This window comes from Sciurus carolinensis, chromosome 6 (genome assembly GCF_902686445.1).
Source record: "Sciurus carolinensis chromosome 6, mSciCar1.2, whole genome shotgun sequence".
NCBI classification, from domain to species: Eukaryota; Metazoa; Chordata; class Mammalia; order Rodentia; family Sciuridae; genus Sciurus; species Sciurus carolinensis.
The window spans coordinates 52,998,406-53,019,179 of NC_062218.1; the positions used below are offsets into that span (position 1 = coordinate 52,998,406).

The 20,774-nt window shown below is 35.7% G+C and overlaps 2 protein-coding genes across 4 annotated transcripts in view; one reads left to right on the forward strand and one right to left on the reverse strand.

Moving 5' to 3' along the window:
• Positions 1–14,353, reverse strand: part of Srek1ip1 (SREK1 interacting protein 1) — a 37,653-nt gene extending 23,300 nt beyond the window's left edge. The window contains exons 1-2 of the mRNA XM_047555892.1: positions 14,189–14,353; positions 3,705–3,752 (exon numbers count right to left, since the gene is read on the reverse strand). Of these exons, the coding sequence (XP_047411848.1) occupies positions 3,705–3,752; positions 14,189–14,201 (61 nt within the window). The 5' untranslated portion in view covers positions 14,202–14,353. The remainder of the gene's footprint in view (positions 1–3,704; positions 3,753–14,188) is intronic.
• A 263-nt stretch (positions 14,354–14,616) lies between these two features.
• Positions 14,617–20,774, forward strand: part of Cwc27 (CWC27 spliceosome associated cyclophilin) — a 244,990-nt gene continuing 238,832 nt past the window's right edge. For all 3 annotated transcript variants that reach the window (XR_007109165.1, XM_047556515.1, XM_047556517.1), the window contains exon 1: positions 14,617–14,862. Coding sequence is in view for 2 of the 3 variants with exons in the window: in XM_047556515.1 (XP_047412471.1) it covers positions 14,821–14,862 (42 nt within the window). In the remaining variant the exon portion in view is untranslated. The remainder of the gene's footprint in view (positions 14,863–20,774) is intronic.

Sequence of the window (20,774 nt, forward strand, 5' to 3'; positions counted from 1 at the left end):
TCTAAAGCATTTTTATACGCAAGTGACGAAACAACTGAAAGGGAAATGAGGAAACCAACCCCAATTGCAATAGCCTCAAAAAAAAAAAAATACTTGGGAATCAATCTAACCAAAGAGATAAAAGATCTCTACAATGAAAACTACAAAACATTGAAGAAAGAAATTAAAGAAGACCTTAGAAGATGGAAAGATCTCCCATGTTCTTGGATAGGCAGAATTAATATTGTCAAAATGGCCATACTACCAAAAGTGCTATACAGATTCAATGCAATTCCAATTAAAATCCCAATGATGTACCTTACAGAAATAGAGCAAGCAATCATGAAATTCATCTGGAAGAATAAGAAACCCAGAATAGGTAAAGCAATCCTTAGCAGGAAGAATGAAACAGCGGGTATTGCAATACCAGAACTTCAACTATACTACAAAGCAATAGTAACAAATACGGCATGGTATTGGCACCAAAATAGACAGGTAGATCAATGGTACAGAATAGAGGACACAGACACAAACCCAAATAAATACAATTTTCTAATCCTAGACAAAGGGGCCAAAAATATGCAATGGAGAAAAGATAGCCTCTTCAACAAATGGTGCTGGAAAAACTGGAAATCCATATGCAACAGAATGAAAGTAAACCTCTATCTCTCACACTGCACAAAAATCAAGTCACAATGGATCAAAGACCTTGAAATCAGACCAGAGACCCTGCATCTTATAGAAGAAAAAGTGGGTCCAAATCTTCACCTTGTTGGCTTAGGATCAGACTTCCTTAACAGGACTCCCATAGCAAAAGAAATAAAAGCAAGAATCAATAACTGGGATAGATTCAAACTAAATAGCTTTCTCTCAGCAAAGGAAACTATCAGCAATGTGAAGAGAGAGCCTACAGAGTGGGAGGATATCTTTGCCACTCATACTTCAGATAGAGCACTAATTTCCACAATATATAAAGAACTCAAAAAACTCTACACCAAGAATACAAATAACCCAATCAACAAATGGGTTAAGGATATAAACAGACACTTCACAGAAGAAGATCTACAAGCAATCAACAATCATATGAAAAAATGTTCACCATCTTTAGTAATAAGAGAAATGCAAATCAAAACTACACTAAGATTCCATCTCACCCCAAATAGAATGGCGATTATCAAGAATACAAGCAATAATAGGTGTTGGTGAGGATGTGGGGAAAAAGGTACACTCATACATTGCTGGTGGGGCTGCAAATTAGTGCAGCCACTCTGGAAAGCAGTATGGAGATTCCTTAGAAAACTTGGAATGGACCTACCATTTGACCTAGCTATCCCACTCCTTGGCCTATACCCAAAGGTCTTAAAATCAGCATACTACAGAGATACAGCCACATCAATGTTCAGAGCTGCTCAGTTCACAATAGCCAGACTGTGGAACCAACCTAGATGCCCTTCGATTGATGAATGAATAAAGAAACTGTGGTATATATATAAAATGGAATATTACTCAGCTATAAAAAATAATAAAATTATGGCATTTGCAGGCAAATGGATGAAATTGGAGAATATCATGTTAAGTGAGATAAGCCAATCTCAAAAATCCAAAAGGCGAATGATCTCACTGATAAGTGGATGATGACACATAATGGGGGGTGGGAGGGGGGCAAGAATGGAGGAAGGAGGGACAGTATAGAGGGAAAAGAGAGGTGGGACGGGTGGGGGGAAGAAAAAAACGGAATGAATGAAACATCATTACTCTATGTAAATGTATGAATATACAAATGGTATGCTGTTACTCCAAGTACAAACAGAAAGAACATATATCCCATTTGTTTACAATAAAAATAAATTAAAAAAATAAAAAAATAAACCCTTAAAAAAATAATACTTTCTATAAATTTCTTTTAAATTAATTTTTCTAAGGAAATTCTGCCAAGAAAAGGAGACATTTTATTTAGTAACATGTTCATCCTTAACTTGAAATTAACATGAAAGAATAATATATCCAGTATTGAAGCACAATGACAATAAAATATTTTCAAATACTACAATTCTTATAAAATTGTAAATTGATAGAGAAACAGTATTCTTTTGTAACTAAATGAAGAATGCCCATATTTCTTGGCACTAAAACATTTCAAATGGTCTTATTTGTCTTTCCCTTACCTATATACAAGCAATACAAAGATTCTGGCCCCCAAATAAAAGACAAGTTAATTTTTAAAATGTAGTTTCAATGACAAAGTCATGAAAAATGAGAGGATTTCCATTTCTAACGGTTGTAGGGATGTACTTTAACAAAGAAGGTAAATATTAATAAAATTTTCCATGAGACAAATTAGAAATTGTTTAATAATTTAATCACTGAAATCCAGATCTGAATAAAAAAACAGAAAGAACCAAACTTTAAAGAAGGTGAAAACTATTTGCTGACTTGGTTTCTCTTAAAAATGAACTGCTGCAGATGCTTCAATTGTTATCTAAAATAAAATAGCAATGAGGAAACTAAATCAACAAATATTCTGTTTCCAGAAAATGAGCTTAACTACTTTCTTAGAAGTCTTAGTTTTTAAAAGAAGAATAAACTGATATGAGTAGAGAGAATAGGAAATCCATTCCTGATTTTGAAGTAAAGACAGCATTTCTATCTATAAAAAGATTCTTAAGTCTTCTTCAATAAAAAAGAGACATGTAAATCAGTAATGATTAAAACAAAGCAAAAAAAGTAGAAACAAATATGACAAAGTAAAACACAGAAAAGAAGGCAATCATTTTTTACAAGCAAGTCTGTTCTTTGGTTTTCATTTATATGATATACACATAAATATATATACTTATGCAACAACTTTGCTACTTGAGCAAAATTCCTCTGAACCAAATGTGAGCCTTTGCTTGGAAGTTTGTGACTTACTTCCTTGGCACACTTTCATTGTGTCCATTTGACGGAAATGTTATGTCCTGCATGCTCTTTTAACCTATACTCTTGCATGGAAATTTTTTTTTTTTAATTAAACCACCCTTAGGTTGTTACAAAACAATTTTTCAATGAATTGGTGTATTATTAACCATCCAGGTTAATTTGCATGGTCTCCAAACAACTTAGAAAATAGCAAACACTGTTATAGTAGCTATTAGTAAAGCCTAAGGAATTGTTACATTGAACTACAGAAATGTTACTTATTTAGAGTATAAAATTACAATTTTTTTAGTAATACATATAGTTATACTTGTTTTAAGTTTACCCTTTCATTCTATTATAGTAATCATAATAAAGATTAATGGTTGTTTAAATCAAGTATTTTTTGCCCATGAGAAAAATTTCTGGTCAAACCCTTGTACGAAAGAATAAATATTTCAATAAACATGAGTAATATTCAAAAATAGTTTTCGATGCCTTCACTTCTTCATCTAGTATCCAGGATAAGGAGTAAAAGAACATGTATATATAGATTTGATAAAATACATATTTTCTCCAAACTCCTAAATAATCTACTAACCACTTGTACATCTTGACACATGAGACACATGGCTACCTGTCACTGGGTCTACAGCAAGGAAGAAAACTATTTAATGCTAACAGAAATTTCTGAATCAACTGTAAGCCTTAGTCTAGGAATACAGAAATATGCACAAGGCCCCTGAAATTAGAATACTAAGGTATACTGCCCAAAGAGCAATGATTCCAGTAAGAGCAATGCACAGAATGCTGTATTTTAGTATACTTACGGTAGCCACATTTTTTACAGCCTGCTCTGACATTGTCCTTGTTGCAACCTGAAATACAATTGGATAGATTTTAGGAAATATGGATAAACAAAAACATAAAAACTTTGTCAAATGAAAAAACCTAAAAAAAAAATCATTTGTAAAAAACAATAATAAGAGCTGATGAGATAGCTCATGTTGGAGGGCGCTTGTCTTGGATACACAAAGGCCCCGGTTCAAATCCCCAGGTCCCCAGTTGATGGTGGGGGGTCCAAAAAACTCTTTGAAAAAACAATAATGATATCTGACTCATTTTAGTAACACTACTCAATTATGACCTAGAAATCAATTAACTCAAGGTCAGTTTAATCATTTGATAAATACCTCAGAGACTTTTTTCTAATTCAATAGAAATGCAATAATAACGTCAAGAACTTAAACATTTCAGGAATTCCACCACACAAAAGAAATTCCAGGGTACTTTGGCCTGTCCCTCAAATGTAAAACAATTGATTTATTAGATATATATGTGAACGTTCAGGTTAGTAAATGTTCTTCTGCTTTCTATTATAAGAAAAAACAATCCAAACCTTCTTAAAAAAATTGCAGAAATTTTGGAAAAAATCACTATAACTGCTAGGTATTATAAGAAATACCTAAACTCAACATTCAGATTTTGACAAAAGAAAACATTCAAGTCACATTGATAAATCTCAACAAATTTTCCCAGTAGCCCTGGGTAATCAGTAGTACAGGCAGGTAATTCTGAAGACATAAATATCAGAGATAAAACAAAATTGAAGTTTTATTGTGGTGAAATAAATGTAACATAAAATATACCATCTTAACCATTTTAAGTGTACAATTCAGTAGCATTAAGCATATTTAGTGTAATACAACCATTAGTATAATCCATTTCCAAAACATTTTCTTCGTCCCAAATAGTAACTGTACCCACTAAATAACTGTGTATTCCCTACTTTTTCCAGCTCCTATTAATTTTAATTCTCTCCTGTCTATAAAAATTTGCCACATGTATGAGGAAATCATATAATATTTATACTTCTGAGTCTGACATATTTTACTTAGCAGAATGTTTTCAAGGATCATTTATAGTATATATCAGAATTGTATTCCTTTTTATGGTGGAATAATATTCCATCGTGTGCACACATAGTTAACCTCCAGTAGTGGCTTCCATCAAGCAATGAAGAGGCCCAGTACAGTATGATTCCATGTTTTTGATGAAGGGTATTTAGCTGTTAAAACAATGTAATAATATATTAAATACATATAATGCAAATATGTGTCGATTTCAATGAAAAATCATTTAAAAACCATTTCTTTAATATTTGAAGTCAAAACATTATTTCCCCTAATCCTAATTTTGTTTGCAAATATACTTACTGAGCTACTCTAGTAAAAATAGTTGTGCTACAATGCTTGTTTTAAAAATGAAAATGTTATTTCAATGCAACTGATACATTAGGGAAAAACTTGAGGAAAATGTAACTTTCATCCATAACAAAACAGCAGGTGAATGCAGAAAATTGCAAACAGCTGATCTGAGCTGTAGAGGAACACACAAAACAGACAGGAACATACTCAAAACATTTCCAATGATTTGTTCACCTCAGTGTTGTGAACAGCACCCATTCCCATCTGGTGTTGAGTCTTTTTTCATCAATTTCACATTTTGCCCTCCTCTCACCTCTTCATAACAAGTGACTAACTGCAGCTCTTCTGAACTTACTTCCACAACTACCTCCAGGTCTTTTTAAAGGTGAAGTGCCATATTTATTGTAGTATTTTTGTACTGTTTAAGCAATTAACTTGTGTGTAACTATGCTACTGTTTTTATCAGATTCCTATCTTTTTCTTCTTTTTTAAAATGTGTCACAAATGAAGTTTTGTGCCCCATTCCATTTCCCCCCATAAACTGCATGGTTGAAGAACACACATGTCACACTATAGCAGAATTGTGGAATAAAATTGGACTAATACATAATCTGCAGCTCTTCCATTATGAAAATAACTGCATGTTGGGGAAAAAAAAAAAAAAAAAAAACCCTAAGAATCCAGGTCAATGGTAAGTCTGTTTCCATAGAAACTGCAGATGCTGAATAATACTGAACAAAACTGCAGTAAATGCACCATTACATTACCCACAATATACTTAAAAATGTTGTAATGGACAGATCTGTAATAATATTAGCATATATTGGAAGTGAACTCCTTAATGAGAAAAGGAACTGATAAAATTCATTATTCAAATATTTCATATTTTTAGAATGAACAAAATATAAAACTTTTTCTGGGAAATCATCTTTAACGAAGTTGAAACTTTTACATGAAAAGGAAATATAACAAGAACTTTATGTAAAGGAACTCCCTAGCAGTTATTTGCTGACCAGCCTTTGCTTAAATTAAGATTCTAGGGTCAGGCACAGTGTAGCATGCCTGTAATCCCAGCTACTTTGGAGGCTGAGGAAGGATTGCAAATTCAAGGTCAGTCCAGGCCAAAAAAAAAAAAAAAACCAACAACAACAAAAAACATTTTCAGTTTCATTTGGTGCTAATTTTCATGACTACTTGGCCAACTGAATGCTTGGGACTTTGAATACAAGGCAAATGACAACACAGATCTAAGACAAGTAACACAATGAAGAGGAGACAGTTCATTCTGCTGTCAGGATTCATTGTCTAGAAGCATCAAATGACAAGGGCAGCAGCAGCAGACCTAACCAGGTCTCAGTTCATGTAGGATCTTGGATATGGGTTCCCTTGGACTTTTCTGTTTTCCAAGAATTATCATCCAGGCTTTTCTTAGACTCAGTAATATCTTTCTTTTTTCTACTTAAATTAACCAGTAACTTTCAGTTGTTTGGAAGAAGCACCCTGGCTGATACAATGGTACTTGTAACCCACCGCAAACTGAACATCTAGGCTATACTGTGAGGCCCCTACTCAGCTGAGTTATCCATCTTCTCCCTTTAGGCTCCTTTGAAGCTCTTTGTTCCACTCCTTTCTGAAGTCTGCTAAGGTTGTTCAGAGTAATACTGCCTACCCACCTCAAAGTTTTTCTTTGTATTCATGACTTGCAATCTAAATGCTTTAAAGACAAACAATTTGATCACAGGAAAAAAAAAATACTGAATCCAAAAACCATCAAAAGCAAACTCAAAAGACACTCGAGTCAGGCATGGTGGCGTTCACTTGTAATTCCAGTGACTTGGGAGGCTGAGGCAAGAGATTGTGAGTTCAAAGCCAGACTCAGCAACTTATTGAAGCCCTAAGCAACTCGGCAAGACCCTGTCTCTAAATAAAATAGATTTTTTAAAAAGGATTGGAGATGTGGCTCAGTGGTTAAGTACCCCTGGGTTCAGTACTTGGTACCAAAAACAAAACAAAACAAAACAACAAAAACACAACTTATGAAACTAGAAAACTTGTGAAAAAAATTGCAACTCATAGGACCAACAGAGGGTCTTTTTTTTTTTTTTTCATGGGTAAAATCTAGCAGGTCACTAAGAAAAAGATCAATTACCAGTAGGAGAAAAAAATGGGCAAAGAATCTAAACAGAAAATTCACAGAAAAGGAAACAAATGACTAAACATATGGAGAGATGCTCAGTTTTATTTATAAGTGAAATGTACATTAAAAACTTTATTGGGATTCCATCGTCACTTATCAGAGTAGCAGAGATTGGAAAGGTTGCAGAATGTGCAGGACATAACTCCTATACATTTCTGGTAGAAGTGTAAATTAGACATGTACCATCTCTATGAAAAGTAAGATGACATAATCTATCAGACCTATAAGTGTACATACTGCTTCAATCTAGCAATCTACTTCTGAGAATCCTCCCAATTTATTTACACAAATGCAGGAAAACTTACGTACAAAGTTATTCATAGCAGCACTGTTTGTAATTGCAAAATAGTAGAAATAATTTAAATATCTATCATTAGGGGACTAACTAAATAAATTTGGCATGAAAGAATGAGGATGGTCTTTATTTAATGATATGTCATGATTTCTAAGATTTAAGATAAAAAGAAGCAAGATAGAGAATACTGCTTATGGTATGTTGTCATTTGTATCACAGAAAGGAATTTATTTTTATTTCAATTATCTTTCTTTTATTCCTTTTCTTCCAGGATCTATCATATATATTTAGATATATATGTCACTATCTGTAATATATACATACACACATATACATACATATGTCAAAATTCTCAAAACTGTACATTTGTGTACTTTTTTTAACATGTAAATTATACTTTAGTAAAGTAGTAAGCACAAAAAGAAAATTTACAAAAAGTAACCTGGGTAAAGAAGAAAGAGAAAAGAGAAAGATTAGAAATGCCTAAAAAGAAGGTCCAGGTGCTATGGCACATGCCTGTAATCACAATGACTCTGGAGGCTGAGGCAGAGGATTGCAAGTTCAAAGCCAACCTCAGCAACTTAGTGAGACCCGTCTCAAATGGAAAAATAAAAAGGGCTGGGGATATGGCTCAGTGATAGAGCACCTCTGGGTTCAATCCCCAGTACCAAATAAAATAAATAAATAAATAAATAAATAAGGGATGAACAAAGCTAAAAGGAATGAGAAAAACTGAAAGAAAGGGACAGAGTCCTTGACAGTTGTCTCAGGTTATTCAGTGGCTCCAAAGGAATGCTAAGTCATCATATTTTACCTAAATTCAGTTCCTTGGAGTTTCTCATCATCTGTTTCCCAAGTCAACAATTTAGTGACTGGGAACTTGAACAGTGATGCTTGGAAATTAGCATATTTTTTATTATTGTCCATTTTGGAATTGGAGGATGCCTGTCAAAGTTTTCTCTAAATTAAAGTGTTTTCTATAATCACTTAAATTTAAAAGTAAACAGTTTATGTAAGTTTTCTTTGGATTAAATAATTAGAAATTGCAATCACTAGTCAAATGATGCATATTTTTCATTTTTCATTTGATTAGATTTAATTAACTAGACTATGTTCTTTTCCTTTTTGTAACAAGTTTTAAATTGGTTATTATTCCATATGGTTTTTGTTAACATAATTTTGGGATCCTTAAACAGAACATCAATTTATTGAGCTTCTAATCTCCAAAAATTGTGGTCAAATTTTATGCCATGTAGGTGCTAACATATATATATATATATATATATATTTTATATATATATAAAATTTTTATATATATGTTTTTATATATATATATAAATATCTGTATGTCCTGCTGAAGTGGAATGCAAGTAAAATTCCGAGTATTTAAATGTTTATATTGATTTATATGAATAATTTGTAGATATTTGGGATCCCAAATATTGTATGGAAGGCAAAGCAGAAAACAGCAGAACTTAGAAATTCTTCATGAATTTAAGAAATAGGCTAAATGAATTTCATGATATAAATATTTTGAAAGAGCAGATGTCCTAATGTTCGATTAAAAATGTCTTCATAATTTATTTGACTCCCAAAAGAGGAATAAAAGTAAAACAGAGTAGTTAACTGATATGAAAGAGCTAACATTTAAGTGAATGCATAAACTCTTTCATCCACTTGCCTCACAAAATAATCTATAAAGAAAAAAATTATAGGTATTACCTGTTTGAGTAAGAGACAGAAGTTCATTATGTAATGAAACAGTGAAACAAAATCAAGACTGAAATCTAGACAAGTCTGATTGCTTTAGTACTAGATTTTGCTTAGCAGCAATTCTAGTGGTCAACCATCTAAGTATTTATTATTTACCTATTATGGCATAATTCTTAATTGGATGTTAGAGAAGCCACAAAGATAAATAAAGGTAAAGTCCCTCACTTAAGGAAGCTACACTATATCAGGTGTGTTAGTTAGCTTTCCATACCTAGAACAAAATGCCTAGGAAAAAATCAAAGGGGAAAAAGGTTCATTTGGGCTCATGGTTTCAGAGGAGTAGGCCATTTTGTTGAGTCCATTGCTTTGGGCCTGATGTGAAGCAGAACATGGTAGCAGAAGGGTGGGGTACAGGAAAGCTGCTCACTTTATGGCAGTTCAGAAGGAGACTGAGATGGGTGGTGGAGGGGAAGAGGGGCATAATAGATTCCCCTTGGCATTTCTTGGGGTGGTTCTGATAGTGATTATTACAAGGTATGACTATACTTTATAATATATATATAGAGAGAGAAGGCTGGGGACAAGATATAGTTACCAAGTACTTGCACATCCCAAGGGCCTACTCCTTCAACTAGGTCTATAGTTTCATCACCTCCCAATGCCATCAAATCTACTGATGAGGTGGTAGCTCTCATAATCCAATCACTTCCCAAAAGCCCCACAGTATTCAAAACATGAACCTTTGGGGGTTCATTCTAGATCTAAACCATAACACCAGGTTATCTGGGATAATGCACCCATAATTGTTATACATGATAGAATGTGCCAGTTGTCAAAAAAGATATATTTTTTTTCCTTCTGTTAATACGCATGAAGAAGCAGCAGTCAGGAACCTCAGCAGAAAGACAGGGAATGGGTAATAGAAGGCATGGGTAGTAAAAGTAGACACTGATAATAAAAGAGGACATGGACAATGATAACAAGGGCAGGCAGGCAGGAAAACATCCAAAAGGTCAGAGAATCTGGTGAAGTCAGATTTTTGCAACACTGTAGAATGCATAAGAAGAGTGGTGGAAAGAAAGGGAGAAAAAGGAATTTGGTTATGCTCAGGGGTATGGAGTTCATTCTTGCAGAAAGAACTGTGGCATTATAATGCTTTAGAAGCTTAAATCTAAGCCATTAATTTGTCATTATACAGACAAGGAAACTGAGTCTCAAAAAGGTTAAGTGGCTTGAAGAGAATCACAAAATTCACAGATAGAGGTTTAAAACTAATTTCCTGCCTACCAGAAATGACAGGATCAGATATATGATTTAGGAAAATTATTTCAATAGCAGTGTACAGCACAAACAAGAAAAGAAATGCCTATATGGTTTAGGAGTGAAAAGAAACTGGATTTATTGTAATTTAGACATTCTTTTACTATAGTAATGTGTTTAAAAATCGTATTCATTTTGATATGCCAGGCTGAATGAATTGTTAATTTAGCCATTAATAATTCCCTACCTTGGCTATACACTTCTCTAAAGGAAAGAAAAAAAAATAGCCCCTCCATACCCAAAACTGAGTTTTTGTGCCAACTATATTGGTAAAATATATTGCCACTTGTGCCATGTCAGCTCTTCATGGAGAACGGTGAATCACTGACATGATTCCAACAACTGAGTGAAATTCAACAATTATGAATGGGAAAAGCAATTTTCCAAAGAAAGTAAACTTCACTGAAACCTATTTTCAAATGCTGTTTCTTTAATAACAACTAAGCATCCAAGAGTTTTCTAAGAGTCTACAATATTTCATTGTGTTACTTACATAATGGTTTAAGCTAACACACAATGCTAAGGAAAAACAGCTGACGCATGTGACCATAAAAAAGACAAAGCTGGTTCTCCTGTGTGGGTTGTGGAAAGCAGCCTCATTACTTCATAGTCATACCTTATAATAATCACTAGCAGAACCACCCCAAAAATGCCAAGTTGAATCTATTATGCCTAAAATAATAGAGCATAACATAATACTTGTCCTCCTTGATGATCACCTTAAAAGGTTTCAATAGAGCTCTATTTTCCTTTTATATATTGTCTGGATCAATCATCCAAGAAATTACCTTAACATTTTCTGTATCTGTATTTTCTAATGGCACTTGCATTGTACTTTTATAGCACCTGCCATGCTTATTATCTCACTTTTTGCTGAGTTTAAATAGTTTATCTATGTCTTGCCATCTAGCTTAATGGCACAACTTATTATTATACCTTGAAGCATTAATTTAAATTGAAAGAAGGTTAACATATCTATAACACTGGTCTAAGTTTGAGGGAGTTTCAAATGTGGCTCTAGAAAATCACTTTTGTCCTCTTCCTTAAGTAGCACAATTACTAAAGTTTCACAAGGGCACAGACTATGACACTGTGTCCCTCAGAGTGCCCATATCACACAAGTATATTTAAAAAGTTAGCTCGAATAATGAAATGAACAATGACAACAGTCCAATATGGATGCAACTTGAGGATCTAAAATCACCAAAGCTGATCTGATCAATCAGGACACACAGAAATCTACTGTGTAGGTTTGTCTTTTTTTTTTTTTTTTTTACTGGGGATGTTGATATTTCCCAGGTTTCAGTCAGATCTTCCCTTCACATTGTACACTGTGCCAGATCAAAGTCATCCATTCCCATGGCTTCAATCTCTCCTAAGTGGTGGCTGACAGATCATTTTCTTTGGTTCTGATTTTTTTTCCTAAGCTACATACTACATCTCATAATGTCTACTTGGTATTTCCATTCCTATGTCAGACTAACCTCAACACAAACTCCGAAGTGAAGTCATCATCATCCATCTCTACTCTGCTCCTTGTCTTATCAGTAACAAGCCCCATCCAACTGCCTAAAAGTGAAACCCAAATAAACTTCATTTCCTGTTTTTCCACCCATGTTAAATCAATCACCAATTGCTAGTGATTCAACCACCAAAAATATATCTCCAACCTATCTGCTTCTCTCCTTTCCTAATAAGACCATAATACCTTAGCCAGGCATTATCATGACTCATCACAATTACTCTTAACTCGTGAATGTACCTCCAAACTAACTACCCTCCAATCTACCACATAGCCAGAAATATTTTTCAAAATATGAATTTGCTTAAAAATTCTTGAATGCCTTCCTATGATCTCTAAGATGACATCCAAACTCATTGTCACTACTTGCAAGGTCCTTCAAAAGCCAGAAACTACCTTGTAAATCAACATTATAGTGTGACAAAACGAATTCATGAACATGGTCTAGGAGCCATCCTCTAGGAGCCAGATTGGTCAGTTTATTAACTTTCTCATAATAGGCAAGTTACTCGATTACTCTGTTCCTGTTATCTGTAAAATGGGAACATCAATGCCTATCTCAGTGTGGTTGTGAAAGTTAAAGGAGATAAAATATAATATTTGCCACTGTATCTAACACATATGATAGCATAGTAAATGCTTAGTAAACATTACTCTTTTCATCTGTTTTTAATTTCTGACTTCTCTTCATTTGTTTGCTGAGTGACATATGTAGCAAACATCCTTCATGTCCTCTGCAGTAGCACCTTTACCTTGTATATCCAGTCCCTCTGACTGCAATCTCCCCTCCCAGAACCCTATTCTTCCCTCAGTTCTTTAGGTCTAATCCCAAATACCACATTCCCTGGAAAGTCCTTCTGGCCTCTGTTGTACCCTGTTAAGAGTCCTTACTTCATGCTCCCCAAGGCCTTGTATTTTTCTTGCCAAAGTACTAGTCCCACTTTGTGTAAATTTTTCTTCTCTTCACTGCTAAATTGTAATTTCTGTGTGAAGAGCAACAGTGTCTATCTTGCTAACCATTGTATTAAAGCATACCTAGGATAATGCCTAGCATGCAGTAGGCAGTTAATAAAGAGTGTACATTTCCTCTCATAGATCAGAGAGAGATGCGCCTCCCCAAACTGTGGATGGTTGAAAAGTAGTATTCCTATAACAGTTGTCTGCAATTAATCTTCAGAAAAAGTTGCCACAGAACAAAGAACTTGATCTAACAATACTGGGAAAGGGAAGAGGTTAAGCAAAGTTAGGGCTCTAGAGCAATACTTTCCAGAATCTGTGTTATACTAAAGTGCGCTGTTAATCTTCAAGTAGGGGGAGGGGGAATATGTATCAAATACTCTCCAACCAGGGTTCTGCAGAACACACCGTGGCAAGGTCGATTTAAGTTCCCCTACTGGAACTTCTAAGAGCTGGGAGTCCCGGGCCAGGACATCTCTGGAATACTTATTCCGCAGGGTTTGTCATTTTTAGGGCAGTAACCTCTGACCAAAGAAATTAGAAGCTAGAAGGTGCATTACATATACTTTAACAAAGCTCCTTCTCTGAGAGAGATCGAAATTGAGGCTCCAAAGGGCAAAGCAACCGGTCTACTGCCACAGCGACTACACCCAACAGGAAGAGCTAGAAGTAGACTTGCGTTTCGTCTTAGTGTCTTCCAGTACAAGCAATGCCTCTGACTACCTGGGCCCGCCAAGTATTCCCACTCAAATTTCATTTTTAAGCCATACCAAAAGTGAAGGTCAGCTCTTCTCGGGCGCTGGCCCCCTTAGGCCTACCATTCACAGTCCCTCACTTCTCTCTATTCCACGATACACTTTCCCTATGATCCTGCGCAGTCCGGACTTGGCTAGAGGCGGCGATACGTTTTTTTTTTTTTTTTTTCCCCCCTTTTCTTTAGATTTGTAAACTTCTCCATGTAAGACAACCAAATTTGTCATTTTTTTTAGGCCTCCGCCTAAATCCCCATGGGCGCTACTCCTTACCCCACCGCACCCTATCCTACTTTACCCTACCCGCTCCCCTCCTCGCTCGGACACCGGGGCCCTGCTGTTGGTCTTCACCTGGAACTGCCATGACGCTGGTAAGAGGGGTCGTTGAAGCCCTTAGCTTTCGAGAATGCGTTTGCTTCCCGCCGGCTGTGAAGACTACACACAAAGCGACCTCTAGTACCCGCGCCGCGGCACCTTCGCGACCATAGGGGAAAGCCTTATAAGCCTCTGGGGATGGCGGAACCAAGTAGCCGCGGATGCAGTTTCCGGGCGACTCATATTGCAGACCACACATGGTCTGAACCATTACTGCTAGCTTCGGGGAGTGAGTGTGACCTGCACACTCGTGAAGGGAACACCTAGGACTTACAGATTGTTACTTTTTATATTGTTGCAAATAATGATGTTGAAACTTACATTAAGGTATAACAGGTTCGTAATCATGTTTTGTTGTTTGGAGAACACAGGAGTCCCCCCTTTTACGGTTAGCGGTCCTCCGGTCCAGGGGCAACATGGCGGCGTCCGTGAGGAGCTAGTTTTGAGGCGAGGTAGTGTTCGCTGTCGCTGTCTTGCGTGATAGTGACCGAGTGGAACTTTCCCTGGCAACACAACTTAGGGATCGTGTACTGATAGGCGTCCGGATTTAGTGACTGGCCGTCCTCTGGCGTCCCCACTACGGAGCAGATTCCTGAGCACTGAGCAGAATGAGCAACATCTACATCCAGGAGCCTCCCACAAACGGGAAGGTGAGAGCCTCACCTATAGTTCCAGGGGTCCTCGAATGAAGTCTGCCCGATAGCGGGGTTCAGGGATCTTAGGGTTGAAGGAGACCACAGAAGTGTTGTTCCTTTGCCTGCCTATGGACGGTGTTGCTTCAAAAATTGAAGTTGGCACTTCTCAGCATAGACTTGAAAAAAGTCCCAAAGTGAAGATGTCTCCATCTGTCTGCTTTCTGGCCCTGTTTCCTGCTTTACCCCAACTCACTCAGGCGTCTTCTAGCGTCCCCGGTTTTTTAAAGTATAATTTTGAGTTTGATGTATTCTTAGCTTAACTTGTACATCAGTCATTCTCCATTCTCTCTGTAATCGTTTATTGAACACTTGCTAGGCACCAGCACTGTACAGCGTGGATAAGATCTACCTGTTACCATAGGATAGCTTATAATTTACTTTGTGAGACAGGCAAGTAAAGAAAATTCTATGGTATGTCTGATAGATGTGCTTTTGGAAAGATTTTGTTGCTATGACAGTAACTTAAGAGTAAGCAACTGGGAATGTTGGGAAAAGAATCATGGAGGAGATATCTATTGGGCTGGTCTTAAAACGAAGTAATTGTCAGTCAGAGAAAATGGGGAATGTTACCACATTAGAATGGGAAAGGATTTCCTGATAGATTTGATGTCCAAGCCATGTCACTTCCCATCCAGGGTGTTCATGTACAGTTTGAGGCAAAGGAGGCAATTATGAAATGTGTCACCTGAGTTCTTGAACTGAGACCTAGTCCATATCACATATGAAATGTGATAAACCAGCAAAATGGTAAATATAGTGGTATTGGAAGTATGTGGTTGAGGGGCTGGGGATGTTGCTCATTGATAAGGGTTAACCTGTCATGCACAAGACACTGGGTTCAATCCCTGCACCCTTTTGAATTAAGATAAAACTACAGTTATATAAAATACAATTCTCTTGTGTAATTTTATCACAAGTCACTTATAAAATATTTTATTCATTGAAATTTGGTAATGTAATCAGGGCAATTTGAAGGTAAAAACAAAAATGCTATAATTCTCAGCAAAAAAAAGTTAGTGAGTTTTTGGGATAGAACACTTCTTTGCTGTTTGAACTTTTCCTGGGCATTATAGGTGAGCATCCCTTTCTAATCTCCAGTCCCACCCCACACCACTTCACATCAATGTGAAAACTCAAAATACCTACCTTCTTCTATTTTCAAAGGTTTCTTGAGGGCAGTGTTAACACCAGATAGTAAACACTGGTAGAGACTGACTAGAGTGCCTGTCTTGCCAGGCAGGGCCTTCTTCACGTTTGCTATTCCTCTCTCCAGTGTGCACTTTTACCTGCTCAGATGTCAACCTTAGCCAGAAGGCCTTTCTTATCTGTTTTCTGTGAAATTGCAAACCTCAGTCATGCCCTTCATCCCAGTATCCCTGGCCTTCTTAACCTCTTTATGGTATTTTCTACAGTATCTATTATTTGTACCTTTGTACCTTTCTGTGTAGAATACAAACACTGTTAAGTGCAGAAACAAGAATCTAGAACAGTACTTGACACATAGTAGATTGAGTTCAGATATTACTGTAAGAGTGAATGGGTAAATTAATACTACATTTCTCTTAACTTCTGAAACATACTAAGTATCAGTGAGTTTGAAGTATACTGTTAGGGGCTAGGGATATAGCTGGTAGAGTGCTTGCCTCACATGCACAAGGACCTGGGTTCAATCCCCAGCACCACAAAAAAAAAAAAAAAAAAAAAAAAAGTGAAGTTATACTGTTGTTCACTGAAGGTAGATTTAGTTGCTTTATTCTAGAGGATGGTTTGACATGGTCATATGGATGAAAGCTTTGACAAGGGTACATTATAAATCTTTATTGAGCACTTAGCACATGACACAGGCTTTATATTAGGTTTGAGAGATGTTCTGGAAAAAAAACAGCATCATACCTGTTATGGAGTCAGTTGAGTGAAATATATGTTGAACAAATAATTATGCAAATAAATGTGTAATTACAAGTTGCGATGAATACAGTTTGTCTTCTGAAGAGAAATGGGATGAAAGAGAACATAAGGCATGCCTCACCCAAGTGTTTCCTCCAAAATTCATTTGGGATTTTTTCCAGCACAAAAATGATTAAGGAGATTGAAACTTCAAAGTTCTGTACTGTAGAGAGCATGACAAGGATTTGGGCCTAGAAAGAATGTAAAGCAGATTTAATAATTAAAAGTATGCTCAATGAATGTTTAGTGCCTTTACTTTCTAATGGTACATTAGATATTGAAAATATACAGAGATATTTAGAATAAATGGGACAAAATTCCTCCCTTCAAAGAACATGGTATCAACTTAGAAAATGATTGATACATGATGGCAGTGGTTGACCCTTGGATGTTGTCCACAAGTGTGTTGTTTTGCTGTGTTATGCTCTAGCCTTAGTTCCTAAAAATAAGGCACAGAAATGTAGCGCTTGACAGAGATTTTCTTAAGCATAAGGTAATCCATTGAGATTGAAATTTCTATGTACTATGATCACATAATCTAAATTGCCAACATCTTATTTGGGTCCTTTAAGAAAAAGAGCCACTGAAGTCCCAGCAAAGTAGTCATGGCCAAAGGAGGAAGGAGTCATGAGCCTTCTTTATTAATTCAGTAGATATATCAAAGGAGATCATTAAGAAACTAGGTAAGCAAGGTAGCCCCACCATATGTACATTCTTATTGCTAGGTATAAATTGCCTGGAGCAAAAAACATATCTATTTGTTTATGAATAATAATTAGAATATAATGGCTATCATTTTTTATTTTATTCTTTTCAGATACACATGGCAGCAGAATGTTTTGGCATATTATATATACCTGGAGTATAACTTAATCTAATTAGGATCCTATTCTTGTGGTTGTACATGATGTGGAGTTATCCTGGTCATGTATTCAAATATAAGGATAGGAAAGTTATGTTAGATTAATTCAACTGTCCCTCCTATTCCCTTCCCTGCCCTTCTCTTCATTCCCCTTTGTTTTATCCAGTGGACTTCTATTCTTCCCCTCTCTACCTTCCCTTGTTGTGGATTAGCATATATATATCAGAGAGAGCATTCAGCCTTTGGTTTTTTTGGACTGACTTATTTCACTTCGCATGATATTTTCCAGTTCCATCTATTTACTGGCAAATGCCATAATTCCATTCTTCTTTAATGACTGAATAATATTTCATTGCATATATATACCACATTTCTTTATCCATTCATCTGTTGAAGGACACCTAGGTTGGTTCCATAGATTGGCTACTATGAATTGAGCTGCTATAAGCATTGATGTGACTGCATCACTGTAGTATGCTGATTTTAAGTCTTTTGGGATAGATGGAGGAGTGGGGTAACTGGATCAAATGGTGGTTCCCTTCAAGTGTTCTGAGGAATCTCATCCTGCTTTCCATAGTGGTTACACCAATTTGCAGTCCTACCAGCATGTATGAGAGTACTTTTCTCCCCACGTCCTCATCAACATTTATCATTATTTATATTCTTTGTAATTATGGCTACCATTTTTTGAGCATTTATTTGTGAGGTACTACTCTAAGCAGCCTATATGGTAGCTCTTTTCATCCTGCAACAGATCTATGAAGATATTATCCCTGTTTATAGATGGGCAAATTGAGTCATAGACATGTTAGATACCTTGTACAAGGTGAGAAAGCTAGTTAGTGGAAGTATGATCTTTGATGTTGGGCGGCCTATGGTGGGAAGCATGATATGCATTGGTTTGTTTTTTTAGAGTAGCAATCGTATGTACATACATCCTAGGATCTACATCTACTTGTATTTATCTTCTCTTTTATTTGTTTAAATGTAATATTTTATATATTAAAATATATAAACTTGTTCAGTCACTTTTTTGTATCATGATGTGATTTATCTAAATGCCTGGCTAAATGGATTTACAAACCTCACAAATTTCATATTGAAGATAATGTTAGTATAAATATAATCAAATCATAAGAAAATGGTCGAGCTGATGCCTCAGTATGGGAAGTCTATCAAAATTTAGATATAATTGTGAAGTTATTATCAAGATTATTTTGAAATATGCATTTCTGTTTATTACTGTTAATGGTGAGTTTTAAAATATATATTGCTTTCAAATGTTTGTCACTAGGAGTATAGAAGCCAATGTTTAATCTGTCTCTCTTTTTGTTGAGGTGGAGAATACTGGAGATTGAACCCAGCGGTGCTTCACCACTGAGTCACATCACTAGTTCTTTTTATTTTGAGACAATCTCCCTAAAATGCTGAGGGTCTCATTAAGTTGCTGAGGCTGGCCTCCAACTTGTGATACTTCTGCCTTAGCCTCCTGAGTTACTGGGATTACAGGCATGTGCTGCCACATCTGACCTTTTCATATTCTTAATTAGGTTTTCAAGGTGTTTGAAAATTAAGTATGTAGAACAAGAAAATAGGCCTCTATGATTTGAAAGCAACATTACACTAAGTGAAAAAAGCCAGAAGACAGGGGCACATATTGTGTGATTCCATTTATATGCAATGTCCAATTGGCAAGTGCATGCAGATAGAAAGTAGATTATTGTTGCCAGGGTGTAAAGGTAGAGGAGATGGGGAGTGATTGATAATAGGTATAAGGTTTCTTTTTAGGGTGATAAAATGTTATGAAATTAATGGCAGTGGTTGCACAGCACTGTGAATATAGTAAAAACCACTGAATTGTTTAAAAGGGTGAAATGTTTGATATGTGGATTGTATCTTCATAAATTATTATAAAAATAGATTAAGTATACTACTAATAAATTAAAATAAGAATTATTTTAAAATACTATTTATGTGATCTTATAAAATTTATTTTATTTGATTTGTTTATATCATATATATTAACAATAGAGTACTACATATATTTAAATTTTGGATGTGAGCTCTAACACTTTACTTTCCCTCCACATCCACTTTCTCTCTCTCTCTCTCTTTCTTTCACATACTAGGGATTGAACCCAGGGGTATTATACCTCTAAGTTACATTCCTAGCACTTTTCATTTATTTTATTTTGAGGCAGTTTTTTGCTAAATTGCCCCAGGCTGGCCTTGAATTTGCCATCCTCCTGCCTCAGTAACTGGGATTGCAGTACTACTGTGTCAGTTTTTTAAATTTTTTGTTAATCAGTTTGCACACTTACAAAAAAATTTGGAATTCATTGCTTTAGAGTTGCAAAGTAAAGAAAACATGTCTAAATTTCTCTTTAACAATAGTGCTTCATTTTAGGTATGTAAAGGGATAATGAAGTGGGATAGGCTATTGTCTTTTTAGGTGTACTATAAAGATTTGGATGTTCATCAGACTTCGTGGAAAAATCAGAAGGCATTGCATAGGGTTGTTCCAGATCCATTCTCAGTTAGAAGGAGTTATCCACTCTCCCCATTTGTAGCTTAGTGTTTATTTTCCAGGGGAGTGAGAATGAATTTGGGTTGGTTTGTCACTGTCCACTATAGATTATCTCTTGGGCACTGTTTCATGCCAAACCATGTTAGAAAGTCTTACTTTCCACATAGTCAACATATGATTGCTTTTGACTTAGGCATTTTTTTCTATTCAAATCAGTTGTGACCATGGCAATCCCAGGATTTCTTTTGAGACATATGGCAGGGTTCTAGAATGCATAGGACTTTTTTTTTTTTTTTCAGTATAGTATAGAAAATATGGAGAACTTTTTGGAGGCAGTATGATGACATAGGAAAAGCATATTCTTTATAGTCAGACAGCCTTTGACTTAACTTATTCACTGTAAAATGGGATTAACGATACCTACTTTGTTTGGTCAGAATTTAATGGAATAAGATATCCAAAGTGTCTGGCCTAGAGGCTGATATATGGGAAACTTTCAACAAATGTTCCCTGTTTGGTACCAAATAGATT